Genomic DNA, 13,545 nt, shown 5'->3' on the forward strand with positions numbered 1-13,545 from the left:
AGAACTAAGGTGTGGGACAGACTGCCTTCAAAGGGCTGCCTGCTGGCAGCTTTTTTTCCCTCCGGAGGGATACCACAGCTGCCAGACCACGTGGTGTCCATCCAGAGTAAAAAGAACCCGGAAAAACCAATGGCACACTCATTACATAAGCGATGCGCAGTGATGTGCAGATGCTGCGCATCGCTTACATCAAAATGGCGGTGCCTGTATGTATGGGACGCCACCATTACTATGCCACCAGCACATACTAGGGTTAGGGACCGTGTGGTTGGTGTGTAGTCCCTAACCCTAAAATCGGCACCAGCACAATGCATTTGTCTGTTCCGGGCCTATGTAAGCACAGAATCTATTGATAGTAGGTGTGAGTTTGGAGAATGAAGTGGATAGATGCTGCACTTGCCAATATGCTTCCAAACTAAATTCAAAGTGCCTGTGATGACATTTAAAGCCCTACATGGCTTGGGATCTTGAAGATTGAGGGGGTATCTCTCCTTATATGTGTCTACCCAAGGACTGAGGTCTGCTGAGAAGGGATCTCCTCTGTGTTCCACCAGTGAGGTCAATGCATTGTGTGCGGACATGGGAGAAGACTTCTCTGTGCCACTCCAGTTGTGGAAGGCTCTTCCCTTAGAGGCCTGATTAGTGCCAGTGCTGGTTTAGGTTAGGTGAAAGCATAGCTGTTTATTAAAAGTTTTGGGCCTTTTAATCCTTGTTTTAACCCTTTAAACCTGTGTTAACTTGTTAATCATATTTAATAGCTTTTTTGTCTGTTTAAATTATTTTAATTTTTTAAAAATGGTTTTAACTTGTTTGCATTGATTTTACTTGTATGCCTCACTTCAGATCTTTAGATGAAGGGCAGGATTGTCATTGTTAATTGTCATAAAGTTGACTGTGACGTATGGTGACTCTATGAAAGAGAGACCTCCAAGTCACCTGGTTATCAGTTGCCTTGCTCAAGTCTTGCAGATTCAGGGCCATACTTCCTTCATTAAGTCTATCCATCTGTAATGCAGTCTTCCTCTTTTCCTACTGTCTTCTACATTAACAAGCATTATTGTCTTTTTAGTGAGTCATGTTTTCTCATGACATGGCCAAAGAACAACAGTCTTAGTTTAGAATTCAAAGACAGCCATGTTAGTCTGGAAAATCAGTGTGCAAAGGGATCATGCAGCATCCTTGAGACTGCTACAAGATCCTGTTGCACAATGAATTTTCGTTTTGTCATCTTAGCTTATAGGGAGAGTTGAGGCTTGATTTGCTCCAGGAACATTGGTTTCTCTTTTAAGCAGTCCACAGTATCCATAGAACTCTACTCCAGCACCACATTTGAAATGAGCTGGATTCCTCCCCCCCCCCCCCCATCATCTTTCTTCACTGTTCAACTTCCACAACCTTACACAGGAACTGGAAATGCAATGGCATGGATGATCCTAACTTTAGTATTCAATAAGATATCTTTACACTTCAGAATTCTGTCTAGTTCCTTCATAGATGCCCTTCAAGTCCTATTCTTCTTCTGGTTTCTTGACTGCAATCTCCATTTTGATAACTGAGCCAAGGTATGACAAATCTTGAACTATTTCAGTGTCTTCACTGTCTGCTTTAAAGTTATGTAAATCATATGAGATCATTATTTTTGTTTTCTTAATGTTCAACTGTAACCTGCCCTTGCATTTTCTCCCTTGACTTTATTCCGTAATTATTCCAGGTCTTCGTTATTTCCTCCTAGTAATATGGTTTCATCTGCATAGCTTAAATTAAATTCCTTCCTTGAATTTGTATGCTCCCATTCTCCAAGTCTAATCCTGCTTTACATATTATACCTTTAGTGTGCAAGATAGGGAGATAAGATGCAATCTTGCTTTACTAGCTTGTCAATTGGAAACCATTCAGTTTCTCCTTATTCCATCCCTATGGCAGGCTCTTGTCCTAGATACAGGTTGTGCATCAGGAAAATCAGATGCTGTGGCAAATCCATTTCTTTAGGAGTTAGGAGTTTATTGCATGCACTTTTCAGCTTGATCTGGGCACGGGACGGGATCACGCTAGAATGGGTGAAAGATTTTATCACAATTGCTGCTGTGCTTCTGCCCAACCATCACCTGTCCATCAGCTGCACTCTGCTGGCCGATTTTAGTACTATGGAAAGCTTCTGTGGTACCAAAATCGCTGGGAGAAGCATAGCTGGGGAATGGGTGATCGTCAGGAGGCAGCACATCAGCAATTTGGTGTGCATAATCCTTTGTTGTCCCATTACTTCAGCTAATTTTAAAATGTCCCAGTTTTTCTCTCCTTTTCCCATTTTTCTGTTTTGCACTCAGTCTACTTTAATTGCTGCCAAATAAATGCAAAACGTAGTTTGCACTAAAGTAACACAGCAGGGAGGAGAGGAGAATAAAGGGCAGAGTCTTGCCTTTCCCAGTAGGCTCAGGCAAAAGCAGACTGTTGCATCCTCTCCTACCTTGTGTGTTCTTTCATCATTAATAACATTTGTCATCATGAGCACTCTCTGATGTTGATTGGTCACATGTGAACTGGTTTTCATCCATGAAAAGTTGGAGGGTATGCAAATGGAATCTACTTAATGTTGGCCCAAGACATTTTTCTATGTAAGGCAAAGAACAAGGTGGCATCTTTTTTATGTGTACAAAGGCTGCCTAGACTTACAGTTGAATTTGACTTCAGCCCTGGTAGTAGGACAACATTATTCACTGTTGAGGTAGCAGCCTATCTACTGGGCACAGAGCAGGCTGTGTGCCACACAAAGTTCTCTTCCTCAACAATTTGATGCTTCTCCTCATTTTTCAAAGTCTATTCCTTGAAACTGACTTCCTTGCATGAAACTGACTTCCTTGTACTGAAACAAAGTTGGTGGTCACCAATTGTGCAAGTCTGAGCTAGAGCAAACTGAAATTATTTTTAACATTCAGGTTAGGCTGATAAAAAAATTAATACTTGTCTATCTCCCCACCTTTAATTGCAGAAAAAGGGAACAGAGTTGAAACAATAGGTCTTCAGAAGGGATTTTGGTTTATCAGGACATAACATGCTTGCATAGAATCAGACTGAAACAAAAATATACCAAAAGTAAAATGTTACATGGATGAAAGTCTTGTAAAAAGGGTGCCCAGTGAAACCAAACTGGAAGAATCTAGTTATGTGCCAAAGGTTAGTATAGCTGTTCACTGTTGTAGACTAATGGCCTCCATACAGAATAGCTCCAACCATATGGTCTCATGTGTGTCTCCAACTGCATGGAGGATTATGTTGTTATCCATGTTGTTATTCATGGTCTGGATCCAACAACAGCATTCTATCAGTGGTTTCTGTTGCAGCATATTTTTACACTACATATAGTATGAATTGCTACTACGTTGCTGTGACTATTTTAACAGATTTCATTTAGTTGTATTTTTATTTATATATGCTATATGTGTGCATAATGATTCATGGAAATGTGTAAACAACACAGAAATATCTACTAAAGAATAAAGTACAAGAATAAAGTGCAGCACATACAGCTCAGACAAGATTAACCAAATTATTTTCAAATGCAAAGTACAGGTTGAGTCTCCCTCTTATCTGAAACTCTAAAGTCCCAAATACTACAAATACTGAATCTTTTTAATGGGTGGCTGAGATTATGACACTTTTGATTTCTGATGGCTCAATGTACACAAACATTGTTTTATGCACAAAATTACTAAAAACTATGAAATTACCTTCAGACTATGCGTATAAGTTGTATATCAAACATAAATGAAATTTGTGTTTAGACTTGTGTCCCATCTCTAAGCTATCTCAATGTATGCATATGCAAATAAAGGTATTCCATTAAAAAAAATCCAAAATCCAACTCAGGCATTTGGAAAAGGGAAACTCTACCTGTACTATATTTAGATAGGAAAAATGAGTTGCACAAATACAGGATGGGTGACAATGGGGGACACCAGTATACATGAAAAGGATCTGGGGTCACAGAAGACCACAAGGTAAACATGTATCAACAGTATGATGAAGTGACAAAAAACAATTAACCCTAAACGCCAAATCTAAAAAGCAAATACAATCCTAAACTGCATAGCAGAACTATATTATCCAAATCAAGGGAAATTATTTGTTGTTGTTGTTAATTGCCTTCAAATCGACTTTGACTCATGGTGACACTGTCTATGAAAGACCTCCAAGTCACTCCAAAGACCCTGTTCAGCTCCTGTAGACTTATGGTCAAGGCTTCTCTGATTGAGTCTATCCACCTGGAATGCAGTTTTCTTTTTTATTCCCCTACTGTCCTCCACTTTGCCAAGCATTGTAGTCTTTTCTAGCTAGTCCTTTCTTCTAATTATATGGCCCAAATGCAACTTCAGTTTAGTCATCTTGGCTTCCAGGGAGAGTTTGAGCCTGATCTGCTCTAGGATACCCATCCATTAGTCTTTTTAGCAGTCCACAGAATTCTCAGAAACCTTCTCTAGCACCACATCTCAAAGGAATTGATTTCTCCTCCATCAGCTTTCTTTGCTATACAGTTTTCACAACCATACATAGAAATGAGAAATACGATGGCATGGTAAGCCCCATGATAGGTTTGCCTTAGGGTTGCTATAAGTCAGAAAGCTTAGGGAGCTGGGCATGCTTAACCTGGAGAAGAAAAGGTTAAGGAGTGACATGATAGCCATGTTTAACTATTTGAAAGGATGTCATACTGAGGGTGGAGCAAGCTTGTTTTCTGCTGCTCCAGAGAATAGGACAGGGAGCAATGGATTCGAACTACAGGAAAAGAAATACAGTGGTACCTCGGGATACGAAATACCCAGGTTACGAAATTTTCGGGATACGAAAAAATCCCATAGGGAATCATTGTTCCGGGTTACGAATGTTTTTTCGGGTTACGAAAAAACTTTTGGTGCTTTTTTCGGCTTTTTCGCACGGAATCGCGGCTTTTCCCCATTAGCGCCTATGGCAATTCGGCTTACGAAGGCTTTTCGGGTTACGAAAGCGGCCGCGGAACGAATTAATTTCGTAACCCGAGGCACCACTGTACCACCTCGACATTAAGAACTTTCTGATGGTAAGAGCTGTTCTACACTGTAATATGCTGCCTTAGATTATGGTGGGGTCTCCTTTTTTGGAGATTTTTAAACAGGCTGGATGGCCATGTCAAGAGTGCTTTGATTGTGGGCTGAAGTAGACAGCCTGGAATGAGTGGCCTCTGGCCTCTCTGGCCCCAATTGGGCTGGGATCATGATGAGTGCACAGCCCACTCCCTAAGTAGGCCACTGCTGTGGTCCCAAGCTAGCAACTGCCAGGAGTGGATTAAATCTACTCCTAAAAGACCTGGCTCTTGCTGGATGGCATGGCCTCGACATGGCTTTTGGCCACTTTGGGGGTCTGTGTCATCTAAATGCCATGCCCCCAAAGTGACTGGAAGCTGCTTTATGTGGCCCATCTGTTTTGGGCTTGTGTCATCCTGCATGGCAAGGGGTTGGACAAGATGGCCCTTGAGGTCTCTTCCAATTCTATGATCCTACGATTTAGAGAAAGTGGTGTTTTTTAAAATAGAAAAGTTTAGCAAGTGCCTTTGTCAAACACTTTTTGGATGTACATAACCTCCAAGCATATAAATGGCATATTTCACATCTCTAGCTGAAACTAGCAAATCAGTTGTGAATAAAGATGAAATTCTAGGTCAGGTAACCTTAGCTAATCAGTATTTTGGGCATCACTGTTTTTAGAGGCTGTGAGCAAGAGTGAAGCTGAGAGTAATGTGCAAAAGCTGGCAACACATATTTTGAATGAGCTTTGGTGTTTGAATGCATAGCTGCATGTTTTCCATAAGCACTTCCTGTTTCAAGTAGCCCTATAAGAGAAATATTCCCAGTCACTAGTAAAATATGGCAGCACACTTCTGATAACTGAAAATGAAGTTTTCTATTTGCCCCAGTGACCTAGTGAGCTGAATCAGAGATGACCTGAGGCTATTCATGTGTGAAATTAATTTAAAGACGTATTTAAATCATAGCAGATAAACAGAAAATCAGTTCTCTGAGATGAAGGCAGAATGAACCAGAAATCAGAGGAAGATCAAGGAATCTAAATGAAAAAACAGTGTAATGATTAGAACTTGGAATCTAATCAGAATTATCTGAAGCTGGATAAAATAGCCACACTTGGCCTTTATAAAACATGTTTAGCAATTCACCTTAAAGATTCAAGAAAAAAGACTATGGTGTTTATCACATGGAGCTTTTTGGAGATTTTGCAGCTCAGATCTGGGGTGACTGCGGGTCCAATGATGCAGATTCACGTCATAATGTGAATGTGTTATCAGACGTTATTCCTTTCTATAGGAGCTCCTTCCATGGTGCTTCCGCAGTGATTCCAAAGTGACCTCTCATTTTGGTAAAATCAGAAAAGAAGTGAATTCACTTCAATTTCACTTCAAATTGGTCTGGTGTGGAAGATCACTCTGATGTCACCCCCCCTTGGCCCCCTGCGTCCCGCTCCTTCATCCCCCGCCTTCTCCTTCATGCCATCTTGTCCTCTCTGCCACCCATCCCATCATCCCCTGACTGCTCCTTGAGCCCAATCCTGGCTCCAGTGACCCCCTTTCTCCATTCCATTGGTACCTATCTTTGTTCTCAGCTCCAATTCCCATAGCCTCTGAGTTATGATGGCCAGGAAAGATATAGATTTGGAGTTGATGGAGGGAAAAGTCTTGCTAAGGTTTTTAATTTTCCACTCATCTTTTAAATGTATTTTATATATGAGATTGTACTTTTTGCATGGAAAATATCCATTTGCTCAAGACCTGGGAAAAATTCACTGTGGTGCATTACTGTAAAGGGTGTTGTGGATAATTTATAGGCCCTCTGAACCACTCAGAATTTAGCCCTAATGTTGTCAGCTGGCAAACATCAGAAGTACTAATCTTTCCTTTATAATCTTAAGTAGACCCAGTAGGCTCAGAAAAGAACTACAGTTTTGTCAAGAGTGAGTTGAACAATTATCAAATACATTCAGTGTTCAGAAAGCACTATGAAAACATAAAAATCTCAGCTCAAATGCTGATAATTTTCCATCTGTCAAATGGAGCTGCTAAGAAGGATTAGAAAATAAAACTAATTTACAAGAATTAAAATGAATTTAATTTGTGCCTGGCAATGAACTGTGAACATGAGCAGGCAATGTTAGTTCAATAGCATTAAGATTCAAATAATGGAGGGTACCAAATAAAAATCCTTTAAAAAGTGTGTGCATGTGTGAGGGTTTTTTAAAATAGCATTTCCTTTTACTACCAAAATATTTGTGCATTTGCATTTTGAATGACACACAACTGTGGCAATCCTATGTCATTCATCTAGTTATTTTCAACAATGATTTGTTGAGCAAAGAGTTGCAAAAATCCAAAGCCTATAGTAGTAGCTTTGCTTCATTAGAAGCATGCCATATGCCTAGAGCACCTGAGGCAAATAAACATCTGTGCTGAATTAGTCCTCTATACATTTGAAAACTTTTCTTTCAGTGTGTTGCAGTTTCTTTTCCTCCCAGTTCTGGTCTCAGCAGAATTCATTTGCTAGTTCTCAAGTCCCATAGCACAAAATAATGTTCTGTTCACAGTGCAGAGGATTCCAAATGGATCTTTGCAAATTGAGTGTAACACTGAAGGATGGGCTGTACTGTTTCCAAACTACTTTTTTGTTCACCCATGTGCAAAGCTTTTATTTGCAAATAGCACATTTTGTCAACACTGAAAACTGTTGGAAGCACTCCTGCAATCAAGCATTCTTTTTATGCCCCTGCCTACGTTCTACTATTGTAGCAATTGGTAGGGTTAGATAATATAGAGTTTTCTGAATGCCCCCTAACCGTTATGATCATGTCTCCCCTCTGTTGTCCTCCCTTCACTGGCTCGCTTTTCCTTTCCACATCAGGTACAAACTTTTGCTACTCACCTTTAAAGCCCTGCATGGGCTGGCCCCTCTTTATTTAACCGATCTTCTCTCTCCCTATATCCCTACTCGCACTCTCCGCTCTGGTAGCCAAAGTCTCCTCTCTCAACCCAGGATCTTCTCTGCCCCGTCCCGGATCCGTCCCTTCTCTCTCGCTGCCCCTCATTCCTGGAACCTTCTTCCTCTGCATGCATGGCTCATCACTTCCCTAACCAGCTTTAAGGCTGAGCTGAAAACCATATTGTTTAGGGAAGCGTTCTCAGGGAATTTGTGATTGTCATCTGGCTGTCTGATAATATTTGATGTGATGTGATTTGTTTTTATATTTGATGTTTTTAATTTGTTCTTTCTTTTCTATATGGTAATTTTATCTATTCCTCTTTTTAATTGTTACCATCTTAGAGTGTACGCCTTGGGCAGGCTTTTATATACTCTTTAAGTTTACCAACTTTGTACAGCGCTGTGTATAATTACAGCGCTTTAGAAATAAAGTTTAATAATAATAAATAATAATAACCATATTTCACAATATTTCTTAAGCTTTCCCTTTGCTCAGTCATATACTGTATTGCAATGCATGGGCATTGGTGATCAGTGTAACAAAGCAACCAGCCCTTGTGATCTCAGCAACTGTAAAGTACGTAGGGTTACACAGAGATTCCACCCTGTCACTTTTGACATCTTTCTCTTTTGACCAAGATGGCAGTGAGCCAGAAACCAATATCGTTCTTGTACCTGAAACTCTGGCCTGAAAAGCATGGGCCAAATAAATCAGCTTCTAGCCACTTTGGGGGCATGGTGTTTGTCTGACCCCCCCCCCCCAAAGTGGCTGGAAGCCATGCCAAGGCCACACAAGAGGGCTAACAGCTGGCCCAAAAGAGAGTCAATTTGGATTGACTCTTGGTCAGCACAGCTTGGGACTGCAGTGGTGGCCCACTTTGGGAGTGGGCTGTGCGATCGCTGTGGTCTCAGCCTGATTGCATCTGGAGCATCCAGACATGCCTCCTTCATGGCTGTCTGCTTCACCCCTCTGTCGTAGGTAATGACAAGTTAGGAAACCTAACTTTTCCACCTTGATTGTATCCTATGGAATCATGGAATAGGTTATTTGCGCGATCACTGCAACTCATGGGCTAAGCATTCAAAACACTTCTCCCTAAACTGTAGATAGTTAAAGTGGAATCAAACTGCTGTAATTGTGAAGTATGCAAGGGCCCCTAGAACATATTTTTGGAAGAACCAAATAAACATTTTCAGCATCTAATTTTAATGCTGCTTGTCTGCGTTTTTAACGTCTTAGGGGCTGAACAGACCACCACTTTCAGCACCAGATTGGGGCTGTGGCAACTACATCTGTAAGCCGCTTTGATCATCGTGGAAAAGCGGGATAAAAATAAAATTTATTATTATTATTATTATTATTATTATTATTACATGACACGGCCCTGATCTGGCCTTTTCGTGGCACAAAAAGGAGCTGCAAAAACGGCTCCTCCTTGTGACATAGAAAGGGTGCCATAGCCCCTGGTGCCATGGCTTTTTAGTGCTCCTTTGACATTGCATCATCTGGATGCAGCACCAGAGGAGCGTCATGACACCACTTGCCATGCGGTGGGGCACACAGTGTCAAGCTGGCATGAAGGCAGCGTTGGGACATGTGTCATCGAGATGCCACGCACCCACTCAGCCTCAATACCAGCCTTTATCATCAGTCTGTCAAAGCTGCTAGTGACTGTTCTTTTCTCCTCCACTACCATGTCTAGTTGCTTTGCTGTTTTTTGGGGTTTTTTTTTTTTTTTGGCAAGTTCTATTTTCTTTTCTTTCAGCTTCAATAATCAACTATTACTTGTCTAATTCTCGGAAAGCTCCATGCTAGTGAATTCTACTGATGCAAGCTGAATTTAGACAGACTCAGGGATATGCCATAAAGTGTGAAGGATGTATTATGAATTTGACCTGTGTGGCATAGGAAGACATCTGCCTGAGGTCTCTACAAATTTGTATATTTGTACAAATCTACCTACATTTGTACAAATCTAATAAAAGGGTTCTTTTCACAGGGTAAACATAAACTATGGTAGGTTGTGAAATAATCAAATTGACATATATGAATCTGGAGACTAATTCTGTTACCAGACCTGACGAGAGTCGAATCTATTAGCTTTATCTGTTGGCTGACCATTCAATAATGGAATGAATGAGTTTGCTATAGTTGGGACTAATGAGCAGGATGTCAGTCTATGAATCTGACCAGAACTTCTTACAGTAGGATGTCTTCACAACCGTAGAATTGGATAATGTAGATCTGGAAATGTGATATAAACTCTTTAAACGCCTCCATGAAGAACTTCAAAAATTGATCTCCTTTTTAGGCTTTCAGAAAATATGTTTAATCTTGGTTTCTGTGTTTTTTGCCATAATTTATAGTTTGTTTTATCTTTTGATAGATTTTCCAATCTATTTTGGAAATGTAATATATAAAAGCATAAGTAACACACTAAACAAACAATTGAATATTTCCCATTACTTTGTAGGTGTTCGAAAGATAAACTATGGCAAGTTAGATGTATTATTGAACATCAGTGGGCTTGAAGACAGGTAAGTTATCCTAACTGGTTTGTGAAGTAGATATTAAATGGTAGTTTGATTTTTCAAAGGTTGTGTAGAAACAAAACTTTATAAATTGATATTCTGGATTACATAAAAACAGAAAGAGAGACAGATAGACATAAGTATACATTACTGTATAATATTTCTTTTTTTAAAAAAAATCCAAGTAGAATTATTGGGAAATGGGGATGGGGGAGGAGGGTTTGGTTGCAATAGCCTTTCCAAGTCTGGTATCCTGTAGATACATTTCAGTGCTTAATGCTAGCATGACTAATGGTTAGGAATGCTGAGAGCTGTGGGCCAAAACATCTAGAGATCATCAGGTTGAGGAAAGCTGAGAGCAATCTGTGCAATGTGTGATCCACTAAAATGTGTACACTGGTACCCCGGGTTACGAAATTAATTCGTTCCGCCGCCGCTTTCGTAACCCGGGATACTTCGTAAGCCGAATAGCCCATAGGCGCTAATGGGGAAAAAGCCGCGGCTGCGCCGCGGCTCCATTTGAAACAGCGCAGAGGTTTTTTCGTAACCCGAAAAAACCTTCGTAAGCCGAAACAATAAATCCCTATGGGATTTATTCGTATCCCGAAAATTTCGTAACCTGGGTATTTCGTAACCCGGGGGACCAGTGTATAGTTAAGAAACTACACACTGTAGCCTATCAGCTGCTAGATAATCTTCTCCTGTGCTTTATGAAATCCCAGGCAGGAAACATCAACAACAACATAGACTATAGGACATGAGTTTTCCACACATTGCTGATTCCTGGTGCTTAACACGTTGTGCATGTCCAAGATACAGCACTGTCTTTCAAGATAGGGCACTCATGGCTCTCCAGATGTTGCTGGACTGAAAATCCGATTAGAATGAGCCAGCAAAGCAAATAAAGGGTTCATGAGAGTTATAGTCCAGCTACTTGTAGAGGTCCACAAGTTTCCTACTAATGAATTAAGCACTTTTTTTTCCAACCGTCCAAGTCACATTGCCAAGGTTCCAGTAGATGAGATGGTGCTCCATACAAAGATCTCTTGTTTCTTTCAGTTGTAAAAAACAGATACCACAGAGAGGTGTGAGTCAGATCAGCATCCATGTATTGTAAGTGAATTTAAAGACATAGCCATGTTAGCCTGGAAACTCATTATGCAAAGGGATCTTGTTCTTGTAGCACCTTTGAGACTAAGGTGGGTTACAGACCGCCAAAAAGTACGTATGGAATACGTATTAGGGTTAGAAAGGGGCGGTGCTTCTGCACCCCCCTAACCCTAGTACGTATTCCATACGTACAACATGGCAGCGCCCCTTCCACATGGGGGCCGCCATGTTTACGTATCGGACGCATAGCGTCCAGACGTGTCGCGGCGCCTATGATGTCGCGAATGCGCCAGCGGCGCCGCACGACGTCATAGATGCGCCGCAAGAAGGAGCTCCATTTTGGAGCTCCTTTTTTGCTCTGCGCGGTGTGGCTGCTACGGCTCCCTTGCGGAGCAAGCGGCGGCAGCGGTCTGTAACCCGCCTATGTGAAAGAAAAAAAGTTGGGGGCATGAACTTTCATAGACTTGAGTCTACTTCCCCATAACAGAAGTATTCCCCAGATGCATGCAAGATCCTTGTATTGTGGGAGGTTTGCTCCCATTTCTCTCACAATGTTATTATTCTTATGAAAAACATCATTTATGCTATTGTTTAAACTATTAAGGGGACCTTACTTATGCATCATGTATGCATGTTTGTTTCAACAAAAAGTAGAAGAAGAAACTTGAGAAGCAAGGCTCATTTGGGAAACAGTACCAGAAAAGAAGGTTAAATCTTTGTTTCTTCATTGCTTTGATCCTGATGCAAATAAGAGGCTTATATGGCTGGTATTTCCTAAAAGAGATCTCTGCTATCACATCTAGCCTATCCTTAGTCTAAAAGGTACATTTCAAGGCATTATTTATTTATTTATTTATTTTAAAAAAATGATGACAATCAATTTAACCAAAGTGATAACATGAAGACTAGTGTTTTGGACTGATCAAAGACAGAAATGTGACACTGTTCTCTTGAAATGGCTTGAAAGAATGAAGAAACTCAATAAGCTAGCTACATCATTTGCTAAAAGCAACCTCTAAGGTAGGAATGGGAGAGACTTTAAGCACTTTCTGATGAGCTGGCTGCATAGATCCTTGAGGAATGCAACCAGGAATGAGAAGGCTTGAATATTTTCAGGTAGATCAATCAAGGCAGGCAGAACAAGACTGGAACAATGTACCACTTTAAAAAGGACACAGCCTGTTGCTTTGTTCTAACACAAGTTTGCCCTTAGGCTGCAAGTAGGGAATTTTGACAGTTTGCTTGAATTTTCTAAAGCCCAAGGCACTAGTTTTTCTTCAACTGCAGTAGTGGGAGAGATGCTAATAAATAGCGTTGAGAGATCTTGATTAACAGAAGTATTCATCCTCTTCATGTTCCAATGCAAATGAGACTAATTGTTGAATTGATTTTCAAAGTTTTACTGAGAATGTAAAGATGAATAGAAACTAAGTACCAGTTCAGGGAGGATGGGTATACAATAGTCAAAAATGTCTTGGCACTTGCATTTCTTCTTCTTTTGTTTTCTTTTTCTTTTTCTCTGCCAAAGACAGAGGGATGAGAAATGTATGTAAGCAGTAGTGGCTGATCGCTTCCATGTCAGTGAGCCCTGCATCCACTCTAGATACAGTCAAGATTTTTTTTTTCTAAGTCCAAACTTTTAAAAAACTATCCATCGTGAAGTGCCCTATGCCCAGAATAGGGACATTGGATTGATCTTTTAAGGTTTAGATTAAAATGGGGGAATGGATTCACTCTCCCACTGACATGTGAACCACCAGTTACCACTGGGTACATGAATGTACTATAATATATTATACAATCCACCTCACAAACACACAGGCACACATGAAAAGTTGTTAATCAGTGAATACTAATTTTCAAAGAGAAGCTCTATAGTATATATATTTAA

The 13,545-nt window shown here is 40.5% G+C and overlaps 1 protein-coding gene across 1 annotated transcript in view; it reads left to right on the plus strand.

Moving 5' to 3' along the window:
* The window catches only part of CNBD1 (cyclic nucleotide binding domain containing 1), a 246,100-nt gene that overhangs the window by 25,922 nt on the left and 206,633 nt on the right, over positions 1-13,545 (plus strand). Inside the window, exon 3 of the mRNA XM_042464454.1 lies at positions 10,487-10,550. Coding sequence (XP_042320388.1) covers positions 10,487-10,550 — 64 coding nt within the window. The remainder of the gene's footprint in view (positions 1-10,486; positions 10,551-13,545) is intronic.

This window comes from Sceloporus undulatus, chromosome 4 (assembly GCF_019175285.1).
Source record: "Sceloporus undulatus isolate JIND9_A2432 ecotype Alabama chromosome 4, SceUnd_v1.1, whole genome shotgun sequence".
Lineage (NCBI taxonomy): Eukaryota > Metazoa > Chordata > Lepidosauria > Squamata > Phrynosomatidae > Sceloporus > Sceloporus undulatus.